Below are 22821 nucleotides of genomic sequence, written 5' to 3' on the forward strand. Positions count from 1 at the left end.
AAAAAAATCTCTAAAGATCACTTTGCCTCCCCCTTCACAGCTCTGTGCACCCATCCACACCTCTCCCCAACCACCAATTCCTCTCCACTCAATCACACTACCACTGCCCAATCCCAACTGTCTCTCACTGTGGGGTCATGACATTTTTCACACCTTGTGATGGGGTCACACTGGCTAAAGGCTTAGGGAGCACTGTTCTATGTTGACACAATATCCAAGGCACACTCCTCCATGTACCATTCAGTACAGCGAGTGCCAGGAGCTCTGCTTCCCCAGTTTTCCATGAAGAGGCAAGTTCTATCCTACAAATTTGTTGGGAGTAAACGTGAGGCTATGCTATTTGCAACATAATCCTTATAAAGATTAAATTGTATAGTAGGTGGGTAATGCCACATCAGTCGCGAAGGAGCTAATGGTGATAGGATCCATCAAACAGGAGGCTAAGATTGAAATGCTGTACCTTCCAGGATGGTGATCAATGATTTAGAAAAGGTTATGATGAATTGGGGGAAAAAAAACAGATGTACTTTTGAAATTATGCAAAGACTACAAAAGCTTAATGCATTTTTAAAATTAATTTGTTGACTTAGGAAAAGCAGTTACCAATTTTATAATGAGACGGTTTGATACTTATGTCTTGCCATGCAAGCATCAATGTTTTTAATACAGATTCTCTATTAGATACCTACAGTTATTGTAGAAACAAGGAAGTATTGATGACAGGAACCCAGATTGGCTTCTCACTGGAAGAGCTGAACTCAGAATTGTGAATTCTCTATATTTTCAGGTAGTCCCTATATAAACTATACTACTTTATTAATATAGAAATAGAAATATGTATCTATATATATTGTGCATATTTAATATGTATGAAATGTAAATTATGGGTTAAGCCATTTTATATTACAATAATGGTATCATATTCAATGTATCATGCAAAGTAATTTCAAGGTCATAGTGAATGGATCAAGTGAAACTGTCCTGCCATTACACATTGATTAAAATATTACAAAGAAATACCAGCACAAACACGAGAAGCTGGACTTTGCTGACAATGACCCAGTAATAAACGAAAAACCAAGACATGTTGGTGACATTTTAACCCAAACATCCTGAATGAGATTAATCATTGTCCCTACCAATTATATTGAGCAGGCATGATAATGAGTGCATGCCTTCATCCCAGGAACCAGCCTCCTGAATCTCTTTTGCTTGGCATCCATTACCAGAATACAGCTTTGTTTTTAATTACAGGGACCAAAACTGTACATAGTATTCCAGATACAGCCTCACCAATACCCTGCACAGTTGTCACAAGACTTTCCCACTTCTAAACTACAACCTCCTTGCAACAAAAAGGTCAAAATGGCACTTGCCTTCTTGAATACATGCTGCACCAGCATTCTAACTTTATGTGTTTCATGAGACAGGGGGACATCACTGGAATCTTGTGAGCCCCAGCCATTAGAGATAAGGCCACTCAGCTTTTTGGTGCCACATTTAATTATTAGACCGACTTGTAATACAAGACACTGTTGACTTAACATAGTTCACTCATTTCGACTGAACTATGACAGACAGTGAGGTGGGTAGTGGGTGAATTGAAGACCTTCGGCCATCTGATAGTCTCTCTATGGGCTTGGCGATTGGGGGTTGTTGGGTTGGAGGCGGTGGTGGTGGTTGGAGGGACCTTACAGATTGGACACCCTGGGTCAATGAGAGAAGCAGGCCCTCTCATCATGCCACCAACCCACCCACCAAAACAAGACATTTACCATTCTGACACAAAGGCAGCAGCAAGTCCTCATCTCTGAATTGAATTATTGTTCGGCCTGAGTTTTTGAGGAGTGGCTATGTCACACAGGATGCCATTCTGCCTTTTCCTTTCTCACACTTCTACATTTCTGGAAAGGTGATTCCATTCTGGACTCCCTCAAATGAGGAGCCATACTTGCATTCTGACAGCTCTCTCATAGCACCGAGGCAAACTGCGGTCCCGTTTCTCAGCTGTCAACTGCCATATTCTGACATTGAAAGGTCCACATCGGCCGCTGTGGAAAGCAGCTCATCACCACCTCCTCAAGATCAGTTAGGGATGGGCAATAAATTCTGGCCAGTGTTGTCTGTGTCCCAGACAGGATTACAGAAAATAGACAGAGGTTGGTTCTGAGTTAAAATGATTTTAAACTTGTTACTTTACTTATTTGTTGAGTGAGGGAAGTAATTATAACTTGAGGTTTAGTGTTAACAATCCAGTCGCCTTAATACAGTGTGAATGGTAGTAATGTCACTGGGAAAGGACCTGTCGAAGGAAGAGTTTAGTGTAAGGGCCATTGTCGTGTTTGGCCACAGTATTCATTTGAGCTGGTCCTCATGGTGCATTTGTGGTCCACCAGAGGCAGTGTCATAGTGGTACAAGGTCAGGAGGGAATTGTACTGGGAGTCCTTGACATTGAATCCTGACTCTGTGAAATGTCAGAACATCAGATCGAACACAGGCAAGGAAACTTCCTGCTGATTACCACCCTACATAGCTGACACGCTACCCATCTGGCACACTACTCCTTCCAAAGCTAATGTTCCTCTTAGTTGGCAGCCAACCCACTTGACTCCAAAATTAGCTGGCATCATTTCCCCCTTTTGTCCATTGGCATGCTGCACTTCCAGCACCCTAACATTCCTCTGTATGTAGTTGCTCGATAGCAGCTGTCACAGCGGCCGATGTGGACCTTTCAATGTCAGAATATGGCAGCTGACAGCTGAGAAACGGGACCGCAGTTTGCCTCGGTGCTATGAGAGAGCTGTCAGAATGCAAGTATGGCTCCTCATTTGAGGGAGCCCAGAATGGAATCACCTTTCCAGAAATGTAGAAGTGTGAAAAAGGAAAAGGCAGAGTGGCATCCTGTGTGACATAGCCACTCCTCAAAAACTCAGGCCGAACAATAATTCTCCTGGTAACTGAAAGAGCAATGCAATTCAGAGATGAGGACTTGCTGCCGCCTTTGTGTCAGAATGACAAATGGCTTGTTTTGGTGGGTCGGTTGGTGGCATGGTGAACAATTGCAGTCCATTTGATGCAGGTACAGCCATAGTGCCATTCAGAAGGAATTCCAGGATTCTGACCCAGTGACAATGAAGAATCAAAGATACAGGCCCATGTCAGGATGGTGTGTAGTTTGGAGGGGAATGTTAGAGAGAAAACCCCACCCACTCCCCTTTCAATGTCCTCCTTAAAACCTACCATAGATTACATTTACCTTTGAAAAGTTAAACATTTACCTTTGAAGCCTCAAGAAATCTTTCACAAAAAGAAGTTCCCTTTATATGCCAAGTTTAAAGGTCAAACAGTAGAATTGAAATAATGTTTAGTCCTGTGGACTCAAGTTACAAAAGAACAGGAATACAGTGAAGAGTGTACAATGTCGTCACACACAGCACCATCTTAGGTACAAAGTACAAAAAGCAGGTATTGATATATATATATATAGGCGGTCAACATTTAGGTGAAAAATACTTTTAACTCCAAATTAAAGCAATATATCACATTTTATTTCAAGAAATAATTCTACAAGGATAGTTTGAGACACAATCATAGAGGTGAATCTTAACTTTTTAAACCAAAACATCTCGTCCATAAGGTTTCAAAGAAGGATTTCTTGCTGTGAGGCGTGACACGTTTTCTCAAGCATATCATTAATGACTTATTCCATCCCTACGCCCCACTGCTGGCCTGATACTAGCCCCATTCCACCACTCTACACACATAGAACAACTCACTACTGCCAGGATATCCCAGAATTCACCAGCATCTCTGGCACTGATGCCATCATTAAAATTGAATGGTGAATCTGAACGAGTACTGTCAATCTGGTGCTGCCCTACACGACACCTGGCATTTGTCCTGGGCAGGGCAGTGAAGAGGAAAATTGGTGCCCTGCTTTGTGGGCAGGCTCCTGAAAGTCCTGGTGGGTGCAGGTGGAGAATGCTCTCTTACCTCAGGACCAGAGGAGGTGATATCAGCAGACCATGGTCCCTGGATTAGTGCAGTCTTAGTCATCTAGTGAAATGCCCAGCAAGTAGGAAGAAGTTCAATGACATTCTCCACTCAATGCAAGTACCACTAGTTTCCTTACATTTACTCTTACACTTGTCATCAATGCTCAAATAATAAATTAGATGCCTTTATACAGGGAGTAAATCTACAATAACTAGATAAAGTAACTAGATAAAAGATTACACACAAAGGGTCTTCTGAAGTGTATGCAATGGGTTCTGTTACACAGAAACAGATGCAGTGGCTGCTCACAGCTAAAAGTCTTCAGCCATTTTATGTCGACTTAAACTACTTTCAGCTGCAAATGTGTTGCTGGTCAAAGCACAGCAGGTTAGGCAGCATCTCAGGAATAGAGAATTCGACGTTTCGAGCATAAGCCCCACTTTCAGCCATTTTATACGACTTCAGCCACAGGCAGCCCTAACACTCTACAACCATTCCTGCCCTCTATACCGTCTGCTCACTCATTCAGGGCACCTCCTCCTGAAAGTAATAGTTATGCCATCCACTTCATCTCCCTTGATACCTGTCTCTCATTCCAGGGGAATAGGGCAGGGAAAGAGTTAAGATGGATAGTGACCTCCTTAAAAGGATAGGACACTGACTTTAACCACCCCAAGGGGTGTTATGACCATGTCCAAGCCCCTGAGCTAGTGTTGGAGGTTGCCCTTTCTTACTTTGTGCTGGGACCTCTAAGCACCAACTTGACTAAAGACAGCTGACAAGCAAGTTCCTGGTTTTCTGTCTGTGCTAAACAAGGAGGTAACACAGCAATACAGAGAGTCTGTTGAGGCTGAGGAGCAAAGTACAAAAAGGCAAGGCAAAACAAGAGAAATGCTGTAGTTTGGATGATGATGGGATAGTGTAGGGGGAGGAGCTGAGAATAGTTCACAGGTCGGCGCAACATTGAGGCCGAAGGGCCTGATCTGCGCTATATTGTTCTATGTTCTAAATGAGTGAGCGCGAAGAGAGTAAGTAAACAATGCAGAGATGGAGCCGGATCCAGTCCATGAGCTGGGTTGGTGTCCCTGAGTGTACAGTATACTTACTGTTGCATTACAACAAGAGCTACTGGTGCAGCATTGAATTGCGGAAACATACTGTAAATGGATCAGAGATGTTTCGTGAGGGATCTTAGAGACGGGCATATGTCAGATGCCAATGTTTGTGGATTTGGCCAGCGACTGTCTAGCGCTGACAGCAGCATGCCCTGAAAGGTTGGGGTGCCTGGGGTCCCCGTTGAAGAGATGGTAATTGGTGGCAAGCTGCAGTCTCCAAGTACCTGCTTTGACCGCCACGTTGAGAACTCTTGGTCTTCAGTTTGCTTGTGGTTGCATTTTAATGAGGAGAAATGTGTATTTAACAGGGAATAATCCCCCCAATAACAGGCAACTCATCATTCCCTGGTGGGAATCTCACCTCAATGCTCAGAACTCAGTTAAAAGATGCAGTGAGTTCCTCCCAACATCGTGACAAGCCTCATTGGACTTTCCATGTGGTTCAGCAACATTCCTTGCCATAGCCCATGTCATTCAGGCCCTTGTAAGACTCTACCTATAACATTTTCAAATTCATCATTTTTGGAATACCCTGCAAAATATTCGTCCAATTTATTCTGAATCACCATGAGGATTCCACATGGGATCAGCTTTGTGGCCTTCAGTTTGAGAACTCTCTCTCCATAAGATTATCTTCATGGCAGATTCCTTCTTCCATTTCTGGGCCAGGTTTTCACTTACATCAAATTTTCGCAGTCCAGTCTCATTACTTGATCGGTTTGCAGGCGTTATAACTTTTTGTTGGTAACCAGCTTCGTATTTCATTCTTTTCACAGAGGGACCCATTTTCTGTTCGTCAGCCATCATGTGAATTCTCTTTTCAATGAACGTGTTTTAAAAGTCTGTGAACCTCCTTTACAATATGGTCCCTCTAGCTACCTTATTCCCATACATCAACTCATTGGGTTAGTAAAGTCCAAAACATGCAAATATTAGTTGAAATAAGAGACAGTGTGTTGGCTTATACACAGCATATCAGCAAAAGCATGCATTTTTGAGGATGGCAAACGATGGTGTCATCTTGTGGAGATGATTATGCACAGTGGTGTGGTAACTCTCTATCCAAGCTTTTAGTTATGCTTATATCTCCTTATACAGCTCAGTATCAAAGCTCCTGAGAAATACTTTGGAACCTTTTAACTATCCTGAAGGTGTTCTATCAGCATGTCAGAGATTGTTGTTGTGTTATTGCTGAGTTGTGTCAGAAACCACATCAAGGGCTCAAGTTGTACCTCCAAGTTTCAATGGCATATAAACTCTTGACATGCCTATCGACCTGACCAATAATCACGGTTTGCAAACAGTCCTTATTGTGGCTCCTTTGTGGGTTTAAATCAACAGTCTGAATTTTACAATGAAGTAAATTTTGATTTTTGGTGAAAAGAAATCTCATCCTCCCTCTTACCCCACCTTTTCAACTCTGACCCCTTCTCCTACAAAGCTGAAAAGGTCCACTTCCAAGCAATAAGGGCCCTTATGTACTTCAGTGACATGATAACTATACCTGTCGAGGCTGAAGCTGTCAATAACACCAACTGTTCAACAGTAAATCTCACAGCAAACCCAACCCTGTGCTCAGCCACACACTTGTTACAGTCTGGAATGCACTGCCTAAAAAAGGATTCAATGAAGAATTTCAGAAAATACTAATTGGGTAAACACATGAAACAGAAACATTTGCAGAGCTGTTGGAGACAGATGTGAGAACTATCAGAGTTACCCTGACTCAAATAGTCTCCTTCGGTTCGTAATTATTTTAGGCAAGAGCACCAGGTCAAATGCAAGTAAGTACTTTCAATGTTGAGGCAGAGTAGACAACCTTTTTTATTAACACACTACAAATGAGAGCGATAAAAATCATAAATCTAATCAATAAGGATTGCAGAAGCCAGGGCCCATAATTTGAGAGTGCACTTGCATCATGAATTCCAGGGTAAACAAATCTGGACAATAGTACAGAATAAATGAACCATGGCATTACCCTTAAGATGTCAACATAATTGAAAAATCCCCTCTACTATTTCTGTGGAAGACTTGACTCATCTGAAGTAGAGCTTCAACACCGGTATCACAGCAGAAATGGGACATTCGGAAAAGCACAATATATGCTAGCTTTGTTTAGTTGGTTTCTTTCAACACTATATAATGGCAAACAGGTGCCTTTAACTTCAGTGTTTACACATACTACGTAACAATGCACTGTACAAGCTTGTACGCTTTTACATCTGAAAGGAACTTAATGTGTTTTATCATTTGATCTTGGGATGTGTTTAACACTGTCACATCCCTAGTTGCCCTTGAGAAGGTATTGGAGAGCTGCTTTCTTAAACTGCTGCCGTTCATCTGATGAACATCCATTAGGGAGAGAGTTCAAAGACTTTTACCCAATGACAGCTGTATGGTTTCAGTCAGTCAAGGTGTGTGATTTGGAGGGGAACCTGTAAATGCTACAATTGTCAGCCATCTGTCTGTCCCTGTCCTTCTAGATGGTAGAAAGTCTGGGTTTTGGAAAGTGTTGTCAGAGAAGCCTTCACGAGTTTATGTGGTACATCTTGTAGATGGTATATACTCCAAATCTCAACGTTGGAAGTACTGTTAATAACGTTGGTTAGGTTAATATTTGTACAGATAGATTCATGTGAAATTTCTGTTTCTAATATGTTTGGTTAATGTTTCAGTGAAAATTGTTTGACAATATTAAAATGCGTTCATGAATGTAATTTCCACATTGTGAATTGGAGCCCAAGCACAATTACCCACATCCATAAAAATGTCTGGTTCATTCATTTGTCAAGACAGAATTAATGAAAAGTCTTGGTTTATTTTCATTCTAACCTTTGATCCAGGTGGAGCTGTCAGGCCTAGAAATGCATAGACGGCATTGTTCTCTCTGGCATCGAAAAATGCTTCAAAGTTCTAAACAGAGAAGATAGAATTATTGAATGACAATACACTGAGGGCATTCGGCCCATTATACCGGTGTTAGCTCTTCGAGAGCATTGTCTACATTGTTCCAGTCGCATGTTCTTTCTCTCTAAGTCCCGCAGATATTTCTATAAATACCCCATAAATACAAACAATTCCCTTCAATCTGGTTACTGACTTTCTCTTTTATCTTTCAGTAATTTCTGGATGAACACTGAGATGCAAAAGAAAGTGTGAAATGTAAAATGACATAGTAAAGGCATACAAGGAAATTTGTATTGGAGAATCTGCATTTCTTGCAAATAACAAGTGTAAAATGAATGTCATCTGTTGTGATAGGAGTTGTATTTTCCTTAAAATATTGAATAAGGTCATCATAATTAAGTTAAATTACTAATAATTATTTCACTGATTTATTTATTGATATGTAAAGAAAGGATAATTACATTATGCAGGAAAGGATAAATTAAGATTAGCAGCATCAGCATTTACTATTATCGGTAACAGATCAGCAATAAATGTCCCGATGTGATTCTTTATGCAGTTCAGAAATGGACAGGAAAAACCAAAACATTTTTACATATCGTTAGAAAGTGCCAATATAAAACTGAGCTAATCAGAGCTGGTGTGGACAAAAATGATTGTTCATATTGAATCAGGTGATGGGCATTTCAGGGCATACAGAAGGAAGGGTTTTGACACATATGAATAGGGAACAACTTGGCCCTCTAACCTACTCCACCCTTCAGTCAGTTCTGATCTGATATTCACCCCAACTGTCTATTCCTGCACTGAAAATGTGTTGCTGGTTAAAGCACAGCAGGTCAGGCAGCATCCAAGGAACAGGAAATTCGACGTTCCGGGCCAGAGCCCTTCATCAGGAATGAGGAGAGGGTGCCAGACAGCCTGTCTGGCACCCTCTCCTCATTCTTGATGAAGGGCTCTGGCCCGAAACGTCGAATTTCCTGTTCCTTGGATGCTGCCTGACCTGCTGTGCTTTAACCAGCAACATATTTGCAGCTCTGATCTCCAGCATCTGCAGACCTCACTTTTTACTGTCTATTCCTGCACACTACTGAAAATCTTTCCTCCCCCTTGGTTATCAAAAATCTATCTACTTCTGCCTGAAAAATATTGAAGGATTCTTCACCCACTGTCTTTTCAGAAAAGGAATAAAGACTCACAACCCACAGAGAAAAAAAAACTTCTCATCTCGATTTTAAATGCATGGCCCCCTTATCTTTAAACTATGACTTCCAGTTCAATACTCTAAGAGAGACCATAAGATCTAAGAGAAAAGTTAGGGTATCTGGTCCATTGAGTCTGTTCCACCATTCAATCATAGCTGATATGTTTCTCAACTCCATTCTCCTGTCATCTCCCATTGCCATTGACCCCCTTACCAATCAAGAACCCCTGTTTTAAAATACACTTACTGACTTGGCTTTCACAGCCCCTTATGGCAATGAGTTCCACAGATTCACCACCCTCTGGCTGAAGAAATTCCTCATCTCAGTCTCTCTTCACTCTGAGGCAGTGTCCTTGGGTCCGGGTCTCTCTTACTAATGGAAACATCTCCTCTATGTCCACTCTATTCAGGCCTCTCACTATTCTGTAAACTCCATTGAACATAGTCCCAGAGCCTTCAATTAGCCCTTATATGACAACTTTATTCCTGGGATCATTCTTGTAAACCTCTTCTGGACATGCTCCAAGCACATCCTTCCTGAGGTACAGAGCCCAAAACTACTCACAATATTCTAAATGTGGGCTGACCAGAGACTTATACAGCCTCAGCACTACATCTCTGCTCTTGTATTCCAGTCCTCTCGAAATGAATGCCAACATTGCATTTGTCTTTCTAACTACCAACTGAACCTGCATGTTAACTTTAAGAGAATCCTCAATTAGCACTCTCTTTCTGCTTCAGATTTATGAAGTCTATCCCGGTGCAGAAAATAGTATTTGCCTGTTCTTCCTACTGAAGTGCATAACCTCACACTTTCTCATATTGTATACCATCTGCCACTTCCTTGTCCATTTTTCTAGCCTGTGCTCCTCAACACTGCCTGTCCCTCCACCTATCTTTATGTCATTTACAAACGTAGCAACAATGTCTTCAGTTCATTCATCCAGATTGTTCATGCATAGTGTGGGTGGCACAGTGGTTAGCACTGCTGCCTCACAGCACCAGAGACTTGGGTTCAGTTCCCACGGCTGTCTGTGTAGAGTTTGCACATTCTCCCAGTGTCTGCGTGGGTTTCCTCCGGGTGCTCTGGTTTCCTCCCACAGTCCAAACCTATGCAGGTTAGGTGAATTGGCCATGCTAAATTGCCCATAGTGTTAGGTGAAGGGGTAAATGTAGGGGAATGGGTCTGGGTGGCTTGCTCTTCGGAAGGTCAGTGTGGACTTGTTGGGCTGAAGGGCCTGTTTCCACACTGTAAGTAATCTAATCTAATCTAATGTGAACAGTTGTGGTCCGGTTTGGACCCCTGTGGAACTCCACTAGTCACCAGCTTCCATCCAGAAAAAAAAACCCTTATACCCACTCTCTGCCTTCTGCCAATCAGCCAATCCATGCCAGTATCTTGCCCCAAACACCATTAATTTTAGCAGGCTCCTGTGTGGTACTTTGTTAAAGGTCTTCTCAAAATCCAAATTGATCATGTCCACTGGCTCTCCTTTGTCTAACTTTCTCATTACCTCCTCAAAGAATTCTCACTGGTTTATCATGCATGACACCCCCTTGATGAAGCTGTGCTGACTCAGCCCTATGTTACCATGCATTTCCAAGTCCTCCTCAATCTTATCCTTAACAATGGACTCTCAAATCTTACAAACAACAGAAGTCAGGCTAACCAGCCAATAGTATCCTGTTTTCTGCCTCCTTCTCATCTTAAACAGGGGGTTAAATTAGCTATTTTCCTCTGGCACTATCCCTGACTGCAGTGATTCCTGAAAGATCACCACCAATGCCTCTACAGCTATCTCTTTCAGAGCTCTGAGGTGTGGTCCATCTGGTCCGGCTGAATTATCCACCTTCCAGCTTACCCAGCAGCTTCTCCTCAGTTGATGGGCACTACACTCACTTCTGCCCCGTGACTCTTGAGGTTCTGGCATGCTAATGGTGCCTTTCACCAGTGAAGACTGATGCAAAGTACCGATTCAGTTCCTCTGTTATTTCTTTGCTCCCAACTATGACTTCTCCAGCCTCATTTTCAAGTGGTCTAGTGTCCAGTGTTGCTTCTCTCTTACCTTTAATATATCTACAACAACTCTTCCAATCTTCTTTAATATTATTACCTAGCATATTCTCATATTTCATCTTCTGCCCTTTTGTTACTTTTATAGTTGCCCTCAGCTTGTTCTTAAAGGCTTGGTTTTCCAATAATCCTCACCACATTCTTTTTGCTGTCCCTCACTTCCGTTGTCAGGCATGGTTGCCTCATCCTCTCAGTGTGTTTCTTCTTCCTTGGGAAGGATTTCTGCTGTGCCTCCCGAATAACCCTGAGAAATTCCTGTTTTTGTTACTGCACTACCTTCCCTGCCAGGCTCCCCTTCCAATCAAATCTAGCCAGCTCCTCCCTCAAGTCTTTGTAGTTAACTTTACTCAATGATAATTCTGTTACATCTGATTCCAGCTTCTCCTTCTCAAATTCCAGGGCGAATTCCATCATATTACAGTCACTGGCCCCCTAGGGGCTCCTTCACTTAAGCTCCTTAATCAAGTCTGCCTGATTACACACCACCAAATCCAGAATTACCTGCTCCCTGATGAGCTCTAACACAATTTGCTCCAAAAACAGAAACCATGCCATGGACATTTTATAAATTCCTTTTTTTTTAAAATCCACTACCAGCATGATACTCCCCATCCACCTGCCTATTGAAGACCCCCATGCTTATTATAATGGTGTCTTTCTTACATGCCTTTTCTACCTCCTAATTTATTGACTGATCCACATCCTGACTACTGCGTATAACTCCCTACAGGATCTTTATCCTTTGTGGGTCCTCAACTCTGCCCACACAGATTCTACACCTTCCAACACTATATCATTTCTTGCTATCGATTTAATTTCATGTCTTACAAACAAGGCAGCCCCACCCCCTCTACCCAACTGCCCGTCCTCACGATAGAAAACAAATCCTTGGATATCTAGTTGCCAGCCCTGATATCCTTGTAGGAGACAGTGAGGACTGCCGATGCTGGAGATCAGAGTTGAGAGTGCATTGCTGGAAATCATGATTCCTGATGAAGGGCTCCAGCCCCAAATGTCGATTTTCCTGCTCCTCGGTTGCTGCCTGACCTGTGCTTTTCCAGCAACACACTCAACTCTGATACCCTTGTAGCCAAGTCTCCGTGATGCCTAAAGCATTGTACCTGCCAATTTCAATAGAAAACATACTTCCCACACCACTTGGTCAAATCACTTCACGATCTTATTAGTTTTAATTCAGTCGCCTCTGACTATTCTAAACTCCAGACAGTACAGGTGTACTCTATCCAGACTCTCCTCATAAAACAACCTGCTCATTCCAGACACTAATCTGGTAAACCTCTTGAAAGTAAAGCAGGAAGAGAAGCCAAGGAGGTAGCTTCTTAGCATGCGTGAGCAGTCGTGGGGGCTGGAAGCTAACACACCCTTACCAGGGAAACTAAACAAGCAAAACAAGGTAACAAACTTCTCCTGTTCAGTAAGCTCATGAGTGATTTATGATCTGTTTGAAATTGGAAATTACTGTCTATACACTGTACTATGTTCATCTTTGTACCAACAAATGTTTAGCTGTCACTAACTGGAATCAGACATGCTTCATCACTGGAAGCAAATCTCTTTATTTATTCTTTCAAAACTAGTCATAATCGTGAACTTCTTTTGTGTCTTCTCTTCACCCCTTTGATCAAAGGAGAATAGCCTCAGTTTCTCTAGTTTCTGCATGATTGAACTTTTTCATCTCGAGCACTGTTCTAGTGAATCCCCCCTTACATCCTTCTTATCTTTCTTAAAGTTAAGCTTGTATCAAACAGTATTCTTGCTGGAGCCTAACCAGTCATTTGTAAAGCTTTAGTACAACTTTCCTAATTTTGCACACACTGCTCCGGTTTATGCAGCCATTTATGGATCTGATGTTTTGAAAAGGAAAACCATCTTTGCAACTTATCTCAGTAAACTTTCATCTGCCATGTGCCTGGCCATTTCACCAGCCTGTCAGCATCTTCTTGAAGTCTACTACTATCACTTTTCGCTTTTCACAACCTCTGAGTTTTGTATCATTGTCAAATTTAAGTACTCCACACCCAAGCCCATATAATGAGCACAGGTCAAAAACAGCAGAGATTCCAATGGCAACACTTAAGAAACACCCTTATGCACTTTGTCAGAACCACATTGCCATTAGGAACAATGAAACGTCAAACTCAGCATCTATATTTGGACATCATCCTTGGGAATGGGTTAATGATTCCAACAAGCCTCTGAAATGAAACAACCATTCTACTGATCCCTAGAGCTTAAAATTATTCCAAAGAATCTCCATGGATCTATGGATGTTTACGGGGATGTAAGGAATGCATCAATATTTCTGGTGGACAACACAAATGTGTCAAAGTTTGTATGAAGATTTGTAGCTCGGGTTCTTGTTGTGGTTCTGTTCGCTGAGCTGGGAATTTGTGTTGCAGACGTTTCGTCCCCTGTCTATGAGTTTGACTGGGACAACACTACTATTATAGGACAAGCCAAACAGAGAACAGCCAGGGAATTCCTAGAGGCATGGCACTTATTCACTGACTCAATCAACAAGCACATCGACCTGGACCCAATATACTGACCACTGCAGCGGACAGCTGGAACCGACAACCGGAAGCGGCAGAGACAAACCACTATAAATGCCGGAGGAAACATCACAGAAGTGATTCACAGGGAGGCTCCCAAGCACTGAGGATGTCACCTAGACAGGGGGCAAAACGTCTATAACACAAATTCCCAGCTCGGTGAACAGAACCACAACAAATGTGTCACTTTGAAATCCTGAAATTATTTAAATGGTTCCAATGAATCCTGATCATCAACTTTACGTTAGTATGAGAGATTCATTAAGTCAATTAATGGATTGGTACTCAAAAGTATCACCAAGCCTTAAGTTGAAAGATGTGGTCCGGCACAGTGGCACAGTGGTTAGCACTGCTGCCTCACAGCGCCTGAAGACCCGGGTTCAATTCCCGACTCAGGCGACTGACTGTGTGGAGTTTGCACGTTCTCCCCGTGTCTGCGTGGGTTTCCTCCGGGTGCTCCGGTTTCCTCCCACAGTCCAAAGATGTGCGGGTCAGGTGAATTGGCCATGCTAAATTGCCCGTAGTGTTAGGTAAGGGGTAATGTAGGGGTATGGGTGGGTTTCGCTTTGGCGGGTCGGTGTGGACTTGTTGGGCCAAAGGGCCTGTTTCCACACTGTAAGTCTAATCTAAAAATCTAATCTAAATGACATGAGCATGAGAATTCGGAGGAAGAGGAGAATGAAAATGATGAAGAAACCCAAACTTAGACCGATCACAAGGTAATGTAGTCCTGCAATGAATGTGATAGCCACAGACTCCTTTAACTGTGCAGCATTGAACAGTAACCGTGCTTCGATAGTATGTGGGACGCAGAGTAAAATATGATCTTGATTCACTAATTTTGAGGATTGATGGAAGATTGAGGAATATGGATGTAGGTTTGCTTGCTAAGCTGCAAGGTTCATCTCCCTACTGGGTAACATCTTCAGTGGGTCCCCAGGTGAAGCACTGCTGATAATTCCTGCTTTCTATTTATATGTTTGGGTTTCTTTGGGTGACGAAACATCTGGAAATGAACCTTCTAACGCAGCGAGCAAACCTACATCCAGAACCTCAACCTGAGCTACAAATCTTCTCAAAACACAGTGAGGAATATAAAAAGAATTACTTGCTTTAAGCTTAGTGATGACAGTACATTGCAATCACCAAAGATGATTTTAATTCCATGAAAAGTTGCTGAAATGAGTCATTGAATAAGCAATGACATAGTTTACAATTCGATGAATTTGTCTTCTGTAAAAATGGTCCAGATAAAACCTCACACGTCACAATTTGGAGGGAAAGGAAATGTTTAAAGATAAATATGTGGATGCAAGTCATAGGTGTCAGATTGTTAAAAAAAATGCAGATATGAAGAAATTATTCATGGCCCTAGATGAGACGTGTCCAATGATAGAGTGCTGTTTACAGAATACCCTGTGATTGATTTAACCTATTTTAAAATTTTGCTTGCACAAAAAAAACAATTTTATTTAGATGAAGGGGAATATGTTAATTAGATTACTTACAGTGTGGAAACAGGCCCCTCGGCCCAACAAGTCCATACCAACCCTCTGAAGAGCAACCCCCCCAGACCCATTCCTCTACATTTACCCTTCACCTAACACTATGGGCAATTTAGCATGGCCAATTCACCTAACCTGCTCATTTTTGGCCTGTGGGAGGAAACCCGCGCAGACACTGGGAGAATGTGCAAACTCCACACAGACAGTTGCCCGAGGCAGGAATTGAACCCAGGTCTCTGGTGCTATGAGGCAGCAGTGCTAACCCCTGTGCCACCCAATTGTAGGTAGGGGATGCTATCAGGGGATTCACTTAAAGTCTACAAATAGGGGCAGTCTATAACGTTTGGAGTAGATTCATCTCAGTAAATGACAAGCTTAGAAAAAAGTGTGTCAAGATTTGATTCAGGTCTATCTGGAATATCAGACTGAGTGTGTTGATACTTTCAGGGAAACCTATCAATATTGGGCAAAAGTGAGGACTGCAGATGCTGGAGATCAGAGTCAAGATTAGAGTAGTGCTGGAAAAGCACAGCAGGTCAAGCAGCATCCGAGGAACAGGAAAATCGATGTTTCGGGCAAAAGCCCTTCATCAAGAAACATTAGGCTTTTGCCCAAAACGTCGATTTTCCTGCTCCTCAGATGCTGCCTGACCTGCTGTGTTTTTCCAGCACTACTCTAATCTTGAACCTATCAAAATTGTCAGATGGCCCCGCACAGAGTTTGCAAACTTCTTGTCTCCAAAAAAGCAAAATCCCCATAAAGTCTTGGGAATTAGTTTCAAACCATATTAAGCTCATGCGATGTCACTGAACTCCAATCTGATAAATGGTTACTGCCTGCACTAATGAATTCTAACACATTCTCGGTGACCTTCAAAGTTGAAAATCAGTGCTACATTTCAAACACATTAGGCAAAGGTTTATTTTGAAGACGTTAGCCTTCACTGCACGGTCAAACTCCCATAGGTTTATTCACTTTGGATCCACTCAGCTGGTCTAACAAATATTCATATTATTACATCTCCCAATTCTCCCAGTAACTAATTAGTTTCATTTTTATTTCGACAGCTGTTTAATTCAGCCTTCAAGACTATTTCGGTCATTTAGTGTCAGTGGTGAGGAAGCGTAATAAAAGATTCTTCAAATGTGCATATACCGGACAAATAACTTTGCATGTTAATTACCAAAGCCTGCCATGATTAGAATCCCCAGCTACTGATCAATACACACACACACTTTTTTTCAGCAACACAGAGCCCTTTGCTAATTGGAAACACATTAATTCCAAAGCATTGATTTCTGGTGTAAATGTGTTATTAAAAGAAATAAATGTAATAAGCTTTTACAATTTGATGTTGTTTGAGCAATTTTAACAAGGTGACATTATAACTCAAAGTTTACAGCGAAGAGGGATGTCATCAGTTAGAGATTATTCTTGGCACCACGAGTGGATGAAAGCAGAGTGTGTTCATATATTCCTCTACAGTCATTTTAACCTGATGCAAGAAGGTTCATGATGCCACTCAGAGTGGTCAAAGAGAATAGCACACAGCAAGCTGCAGATCAAATACATTGTTCACATATTCAGGGCAACACCTCAAAAGGCTTCAGTTAAAGAGTGGACATTGTATGGGAGGAGAGTGGACAACATTGGGGTTATATTGTATGACCAAGAGAAGGTTGTTGTAAGTATATAGGCTGGTAGTAACTTGGAAAGAATGAGGTGTAAGTTCTGAATGACAGGAGCGAAGCGACCACCAGTGACGAAAAGGGAGAAGAGCAGTTTTAAAGCAGTGCAGGACATTTATTGGAACCCTAACAAGGCAGACTACTAATATACAGTGATGTGCATCATGTCGTTCACCCATTTATAACATCAACATTCACTGCTAAGTCTATTAAAAGCTTTGCACATTACTTGACTGACTTACTGTACTTCATTTTCAAGAATAGGTTCATGTAAGCAATTGAGCAATATTCTTTTTGTGAAAATTTGCCTTACCCCACAGTAATGGTCATTATTGAAGATCTGAGGTGGAAGTGGGTTTCCACCTACAGGTCGGCAGTTCTCTGGAACATTCTCCCTCATAAACATTTTGCTTTCGTCACTGATTGCAATGTCACATCTTTCAAACTCAATTTTGTTTGCCTGTAGGTAGTCCAATACCTCCTGTTGCTGCTTCTTAATCTAGAAATGAAACCAATACAATGATTACTCAATGCAGGAACCTATGAAAGCTGTTTCCTATACTTGAGATGCTAGTACAAAACCAGGCACATGGCTCATTGTAAAATTATACACTAAATGTATATATATAGTGCTCCTCCTTTGTCAGTTGTCATTCTAAAGATGCTTTCCAGTTCTATATAAACATACTACTGTTGCATGTTTATCAGAAAATGATACAAAATGTGGTCATGAATTAACAAGAGTTCTGCATTCCTGAAAGTGGAGGCATAGGCAACGGTCAAACCTTAACACTAATTCAGACACCAGAATGTTTCAAATTTGCCTTCCTCTCTACTTTAAGACGACATCAATGCAGCTCACTCCCTATCAATCCATCATGTAATCATTGAGTGTTCTCCTGACTTTCTCTCATTTCCATTTTCTGCAATGTTCACAGCACATCCCCTGGAATGTGTTTTTGAAACATTCACAAAACAATCAATGTGTAACCAACAACACGAACTGCACTGTATCAAATTAGCCCTGATTTTGTGTCCAGAGCAGTTATAAACGCTGAGAGGTTCACAGCTAAATTGAGGGTCACAACAGTTCCCTAAGTTCTGGGGAGTTTTCTTACCCTCAAAACACTTGCAGCGAATTATGACTGGCTGTCTCAGATCCTCAGGACATCCCAAGATTGCTGCACCAAACCACTGACTATTCTAGTACAATCACTGTTCTGTGGAAAGCTATCGTCAAAGGTGGCTTTGTTTGACCTGTGTTTGCAGTTTCAAAGCACGAGAGTTACCCATCCTGCCACTCTCCACTCTCCCCATGGTTCCACAAGCTCCTCCTACTGCTTGCCACCACTGGGCTGCAGTGGAATGCAGGAATGAGAGGTTACTGCTAGGGGGAGAACTGCAATTAAAAGTAGGTGAAATTAAAATAATTGACAATCAGTTAAAACACTTAACCATCACTGAACTGAAGGCAACTGTGTTGATACCAGGCTTTAGAAAGGTGCCTTTTTTTTTTGAAGAGAGGTTTTCAGTCAGAGGTACAGAGCTGTCGATTGAAAGTCCATAACTTAAACAGCTTTTGAGACCTTGGGTTTGTATTTCAAGTTGAAACAATAGAAGCAGCCTGAAAGAGATGAGCAAGCTCCCACAAAAGCAAGATTTCTAGTTTCAGTTTTTCAGTAGTAGCAGTTGCTAGGTTTTGAAGTTGCAGTACACCTCTGCCTACTCCTCTTTCTCGCTCTCTCTCTTTCTCTCTCTCTCTCTCCCCCACCGCCTCCCCCACACAGAGTTTTCTCTTGATGATTTTCTTCCTGGACTGGAGAATTGGATGGGAGACAATATATTTTACTGAATTTACTTTTGCCAAGGGTGTGTTTATGAGATGCTACTATATTATAAAAGTTAATTAGTAATAGCTACTATATCTAATATTTTGTTAAGTCTTTTGAAAGAGTTACAGCTATTCCAATTTTGTTTTCTCTTTTGTTGTATTTTAACTGTGGGGTATGAATAAAGCATATTTTGCTTCAAGCCTGGTAGTTTGACCAATCAATTTGCACCCAGAATACAACATCTGGCACTTGCCTTGAAAATAAGTTAGGGTCCAGGCTATCATCTTAACATATTTTGAGGGGGCTTGGACTGGTCCATAATACAGGCTTCACAGAAGTTTGGGATTATGGTTGGCATGGACCGGTTGGATCTATTTCTGTGCTGTGTAGGTGACTCTATGACTGGTGAAAATGTTCTCCACCAGTGACACCTTCACTGAACATAGGTCTGAAGACAAAAATCAACAAGGTTTATGAGAAAAAGCAGATACTGAGCACAAGAATAGGCTGACAAATCTTGAGCTGAAGTTGTGCAGTCAGCAAAGCAGCTGCAAATTGTCAATCAACTGACAAACCAGATTTGATTTTGTTACCAGATGATGACTTCACCCAAGTTCAAAAGCAAATGTTCAACTGTTCGCTTCCAAAGGAAGAATTATCAGCACCAATGATAACCATCATGCTAAATTAGGCAGCAGCTCTCCAGTAACACAACTGAGCATCTGAAAATATCTAGCTCCCCACAAATTACCTGTAGATGGCAAGTGTACATGTCTAACCCAATCAACAAGTTGTAATAAGGAATGTAGGAGCTGAAAAATGTCCATATTACAGAGGAGGAAGTGCTGGATATCTTGGAATGCATAAAGGTGGAAAAATCCACAGGACCTGATCAAGTCATAGAGTCATAGAGATGTACAGCATGGAAACAGACCCTTCGGTCTAACCCATCCATGCCGACCAGATATCCCAACCCAATCTTGTCCCACCTGCCAGCACCCAGCCCATATCCCTCCAAACTGTTCCTATTCATATAACCATCCAAATGCCTCTTAAATGTTGCAATTGTACCAGCCTCCACCACTTCCTCTGGCAGCTCATTCCATATACGTATCACCCTCGGTGTGAAAGAGTTGCCCCTTAGGTCTCTTTTATATCTTTCCCCTCTCACCCTAAACCTATGCCCTCTAGTTCTGGTCTCCCCGACTCTAGGGAAAAGACTTTGCCTATTTACCCTATCCATGCCCCTCATAATTTTGTAAACCTCTATAAGGTCACCCCTCAGCCTCCAACACTCCAGGGAAAACAGCCCCAGCCTGTTCAGCCTCTCCCTGTAGCTCAGATCCTCCAACCCTGGCAACATCCTTGTAAATCTTTTCTGAACCCTTTCAAGTTTCACAACATGCTTTCAATAGGAAGGAGACCAGAATTGCAAGCAATATTCCAACAGTGGTCTGACCAACATCCTGTACAGCCACAACATGACCTCCCAAATCCCATACTCAGTACTCTGACCAATAAAGGAATGCCTTCTTCACTATCCTATCTACCTGCGACTCCACTTTCAAGGAGCCATGAACCTGCACTCCAAGGTCTCTTTGTTCCACAACACTCCCTAGGACCTTACCATTAAGTGTATAAGTCCTGCTAAGATTTGCTTTCCCAAAATGCAGCACCTCGCATTTATCTGAATTAAACTCCATCTGCCACTTCTCAACCCATTGGCCCATATGTTAAGATCCTGTTGTAATCTGAAATAACCCTCTTCGCTGTCCACTACACCTCCAATTTTGGTGTCATCTGCAAACTTACTAACTGTACCTTTTATGCTCGCATCCAAATCATTTATGTAAATATCAAAAAGTAGAGGACCCAGCACCGATCCTTGTGGCACTCCACTGGTCACAGGCCTCCAGTCTGAAAAACAATCCTCCGCCACCACCCTCTGCCTTCTACCTTTGAACTAGTTCTGTATCCAAATGGCTAGTTCTCCTGTATTCCACGAGACCTAACCTTGCTACCCAGTCTCTCATGGGGAACCTTATCAAATGCCTTACTGAAGTGTACCCTAGAACTATGTGGGAAGCTAGGGAAATGATTGCTGCACCTCTTACAGAGATATTTGTATCATCGATAGTCACAGGTGAGGTGCTGGAAGACTGGAGGTTGGCTAACGTGGTGCCACTGTTTAAGAAGGGTGGTAAGGACAAGCCAGGGAACTATAGACCAGCGAACCTGACAGGTTGTTGGAGGGAATCCTGAGGGGGGTGTACATGTATTGGGAAAGGCAAGGACCAATTAGGGATAGCCAACATGGCTTTGTGCGTGAGAAATCATGTCTCACAAATTTGATTGAGTTTTTTGAAGAAGTAACAAAGAGGATTGATGAGGGCAGAATAGTAGATGTGATCTATATGGACTTCACTAAGGTGTTCGATAAGGTTCCCTATGGGAGACTGGTTAGCAAGATTAGATCTCACAGAATACAGGAAGAACTAGCCATTTGGATACAGAACTGGCTCAAAAGGTAGAAGACACAGGGTGGTGGTGGAGGGTTGTTTTTCAGATTGGAGGCCTGTGACCAGTGGAGTGCCGCAAGGATCAGTGCTGGGTCCTCTACTTTTGATCATTTATATAAATGATTTGGGTGTGAGCATAAGCGGTATAGTTAGTAAGTTTGCAGATGACACCAAAATTGGAGGTCTTTGGACAACAAAGAGGGTTACCTCAGATTACAACAGGATCTGGACCAGATGGGTCAATGGGCTGAGAAGTGGCAGATGGAGTTTAATTCAGATAAATGAGAGGTGCTGCATTTTGGGAAAGTAAATCTCAGCAGGACTTATACACTTAATGGTAAGGTCCGAGGGAGTGTTGCTGAAAAGAGAGACCTTGGAGTGCAGGTTCATAGCTCCTTGAAAGTGGAGTCGCAGGTAGATAGGATAGTGAAGAAGGTGTTTGGTATGCTTTTTTTTATTGTTCAGAGTATTGAGTAGAGAGTTGGGAGGTCATGTTGCAGCTGTACGGGATGTTGGTTAGACCACTGTGGGAATATTGCGTGCAATTTTGGACTCCTTCCTTTGGAGGGATGTTGTGAAACTTGAAAGGGTTCAGAAAAGATTTACAAGGATGTTGCCAGGGTTGGAGGATTTGAGCTATAAAGAGAGAGGCTGAACAGGCTGGGGCTGTTTTCCCTGGAGCATCGGAGGCTGAGGGGTGATCTTATAGAGGTTTACAAAATTATGAGGGGCATGGATAGGGTAAATAGGCAAAGTATTTTCCCTGGGGTTGGGGAGTCCAGAACTAGAGGGTATAGGTTTAGGGTGAGAGGGGAAAGATATAAAAGAGACCTAATGGAAAACTTTTCCATGCAGAGGGTGGTACGTGTATGGAATGAGCTGCTGGAGGAAGTGGTGGAGACTAGTAGAATCGCAACATTTAAGAGGCATTTGGATGGGTATATGAATAGGAAGGGTTTGGAGGGATATGGGCCGGGTGCTGGCAGGTGGGACTAGATTGGGTTGGGATATCTGGTCGGCATGGACGAGTTGGACCAAAGGATCTGTTTCCATGCTGTACATCTCTATGACTCTAAGCGGAGGAGAGGGCAATTCAGCCCCTTGAGCTTGCTCCATCATTTAATATAATCGTGGCTGATCTCAACTAGGCCACAGTTTCACTTTCCTGCAGCTCTCCATAACCCTTTAACACACAGAAATAAAAATCTGTCTATCTCCTCACATTTATTCAGTGTCCTGACATAGAATTCACTATAGGATAGTGAATTCCACAGATTCATGAACTTCGAGTGGGGTGACCTTATCAAGGTTTATAAAATCATGAGGGACATGGATAGAGTGAATAACCAAGGGTTTTTTTTGATGGGGTAGGGGAGTCAAAACTAGAGGGCATAGGTTTAAGGT

General features: G+C 42.2%; 1 protein-coding gene across 1 annotated transcript in view; it reads right to left on the reverse strand.

Moving 5' to 3' along the window:
• LOC132820451 (adapter SH3BGRL-like) overlaps positions 1-22821 on the reverse strand; it is a 79893-nt gene that overhangs the window by 13106 nt on the left and 43966 nt on the right. The window contains exons 2-3 of the mRNA XM_060832602.1: positions 17380-17565; positions 7948-8028 (exon numbers count right to left, since the gene is read on the reverse strand). Coding sequence (XP_060688585.1) covers positions 7948-8028; positions 17380-17565 — 267 coding nt within the window. The remainder of the gene's footprint in view (positions 1-7947; positions 8029-17379; positions 17566-22821) is intronic.

The sequence above is a fragment of the Hemiscyllium ocellatum genome, chromosome 11 (assembly GCF_020745735.1).
Source record: "Hemiscyllium ocellatum isolate sHemOce1 chromosome 11, sHemOce1.pat.X.cur, whole genome shotgun sequence".
In the NCBI taxonomy this organism is placed as follows: Eukaryota; Metazoa; Chordata; class Chondrichthyes; order Orectolobiformes; family Hemiscylliidae; genus Hemiscyllium; species Hemiscyllium ocellatum.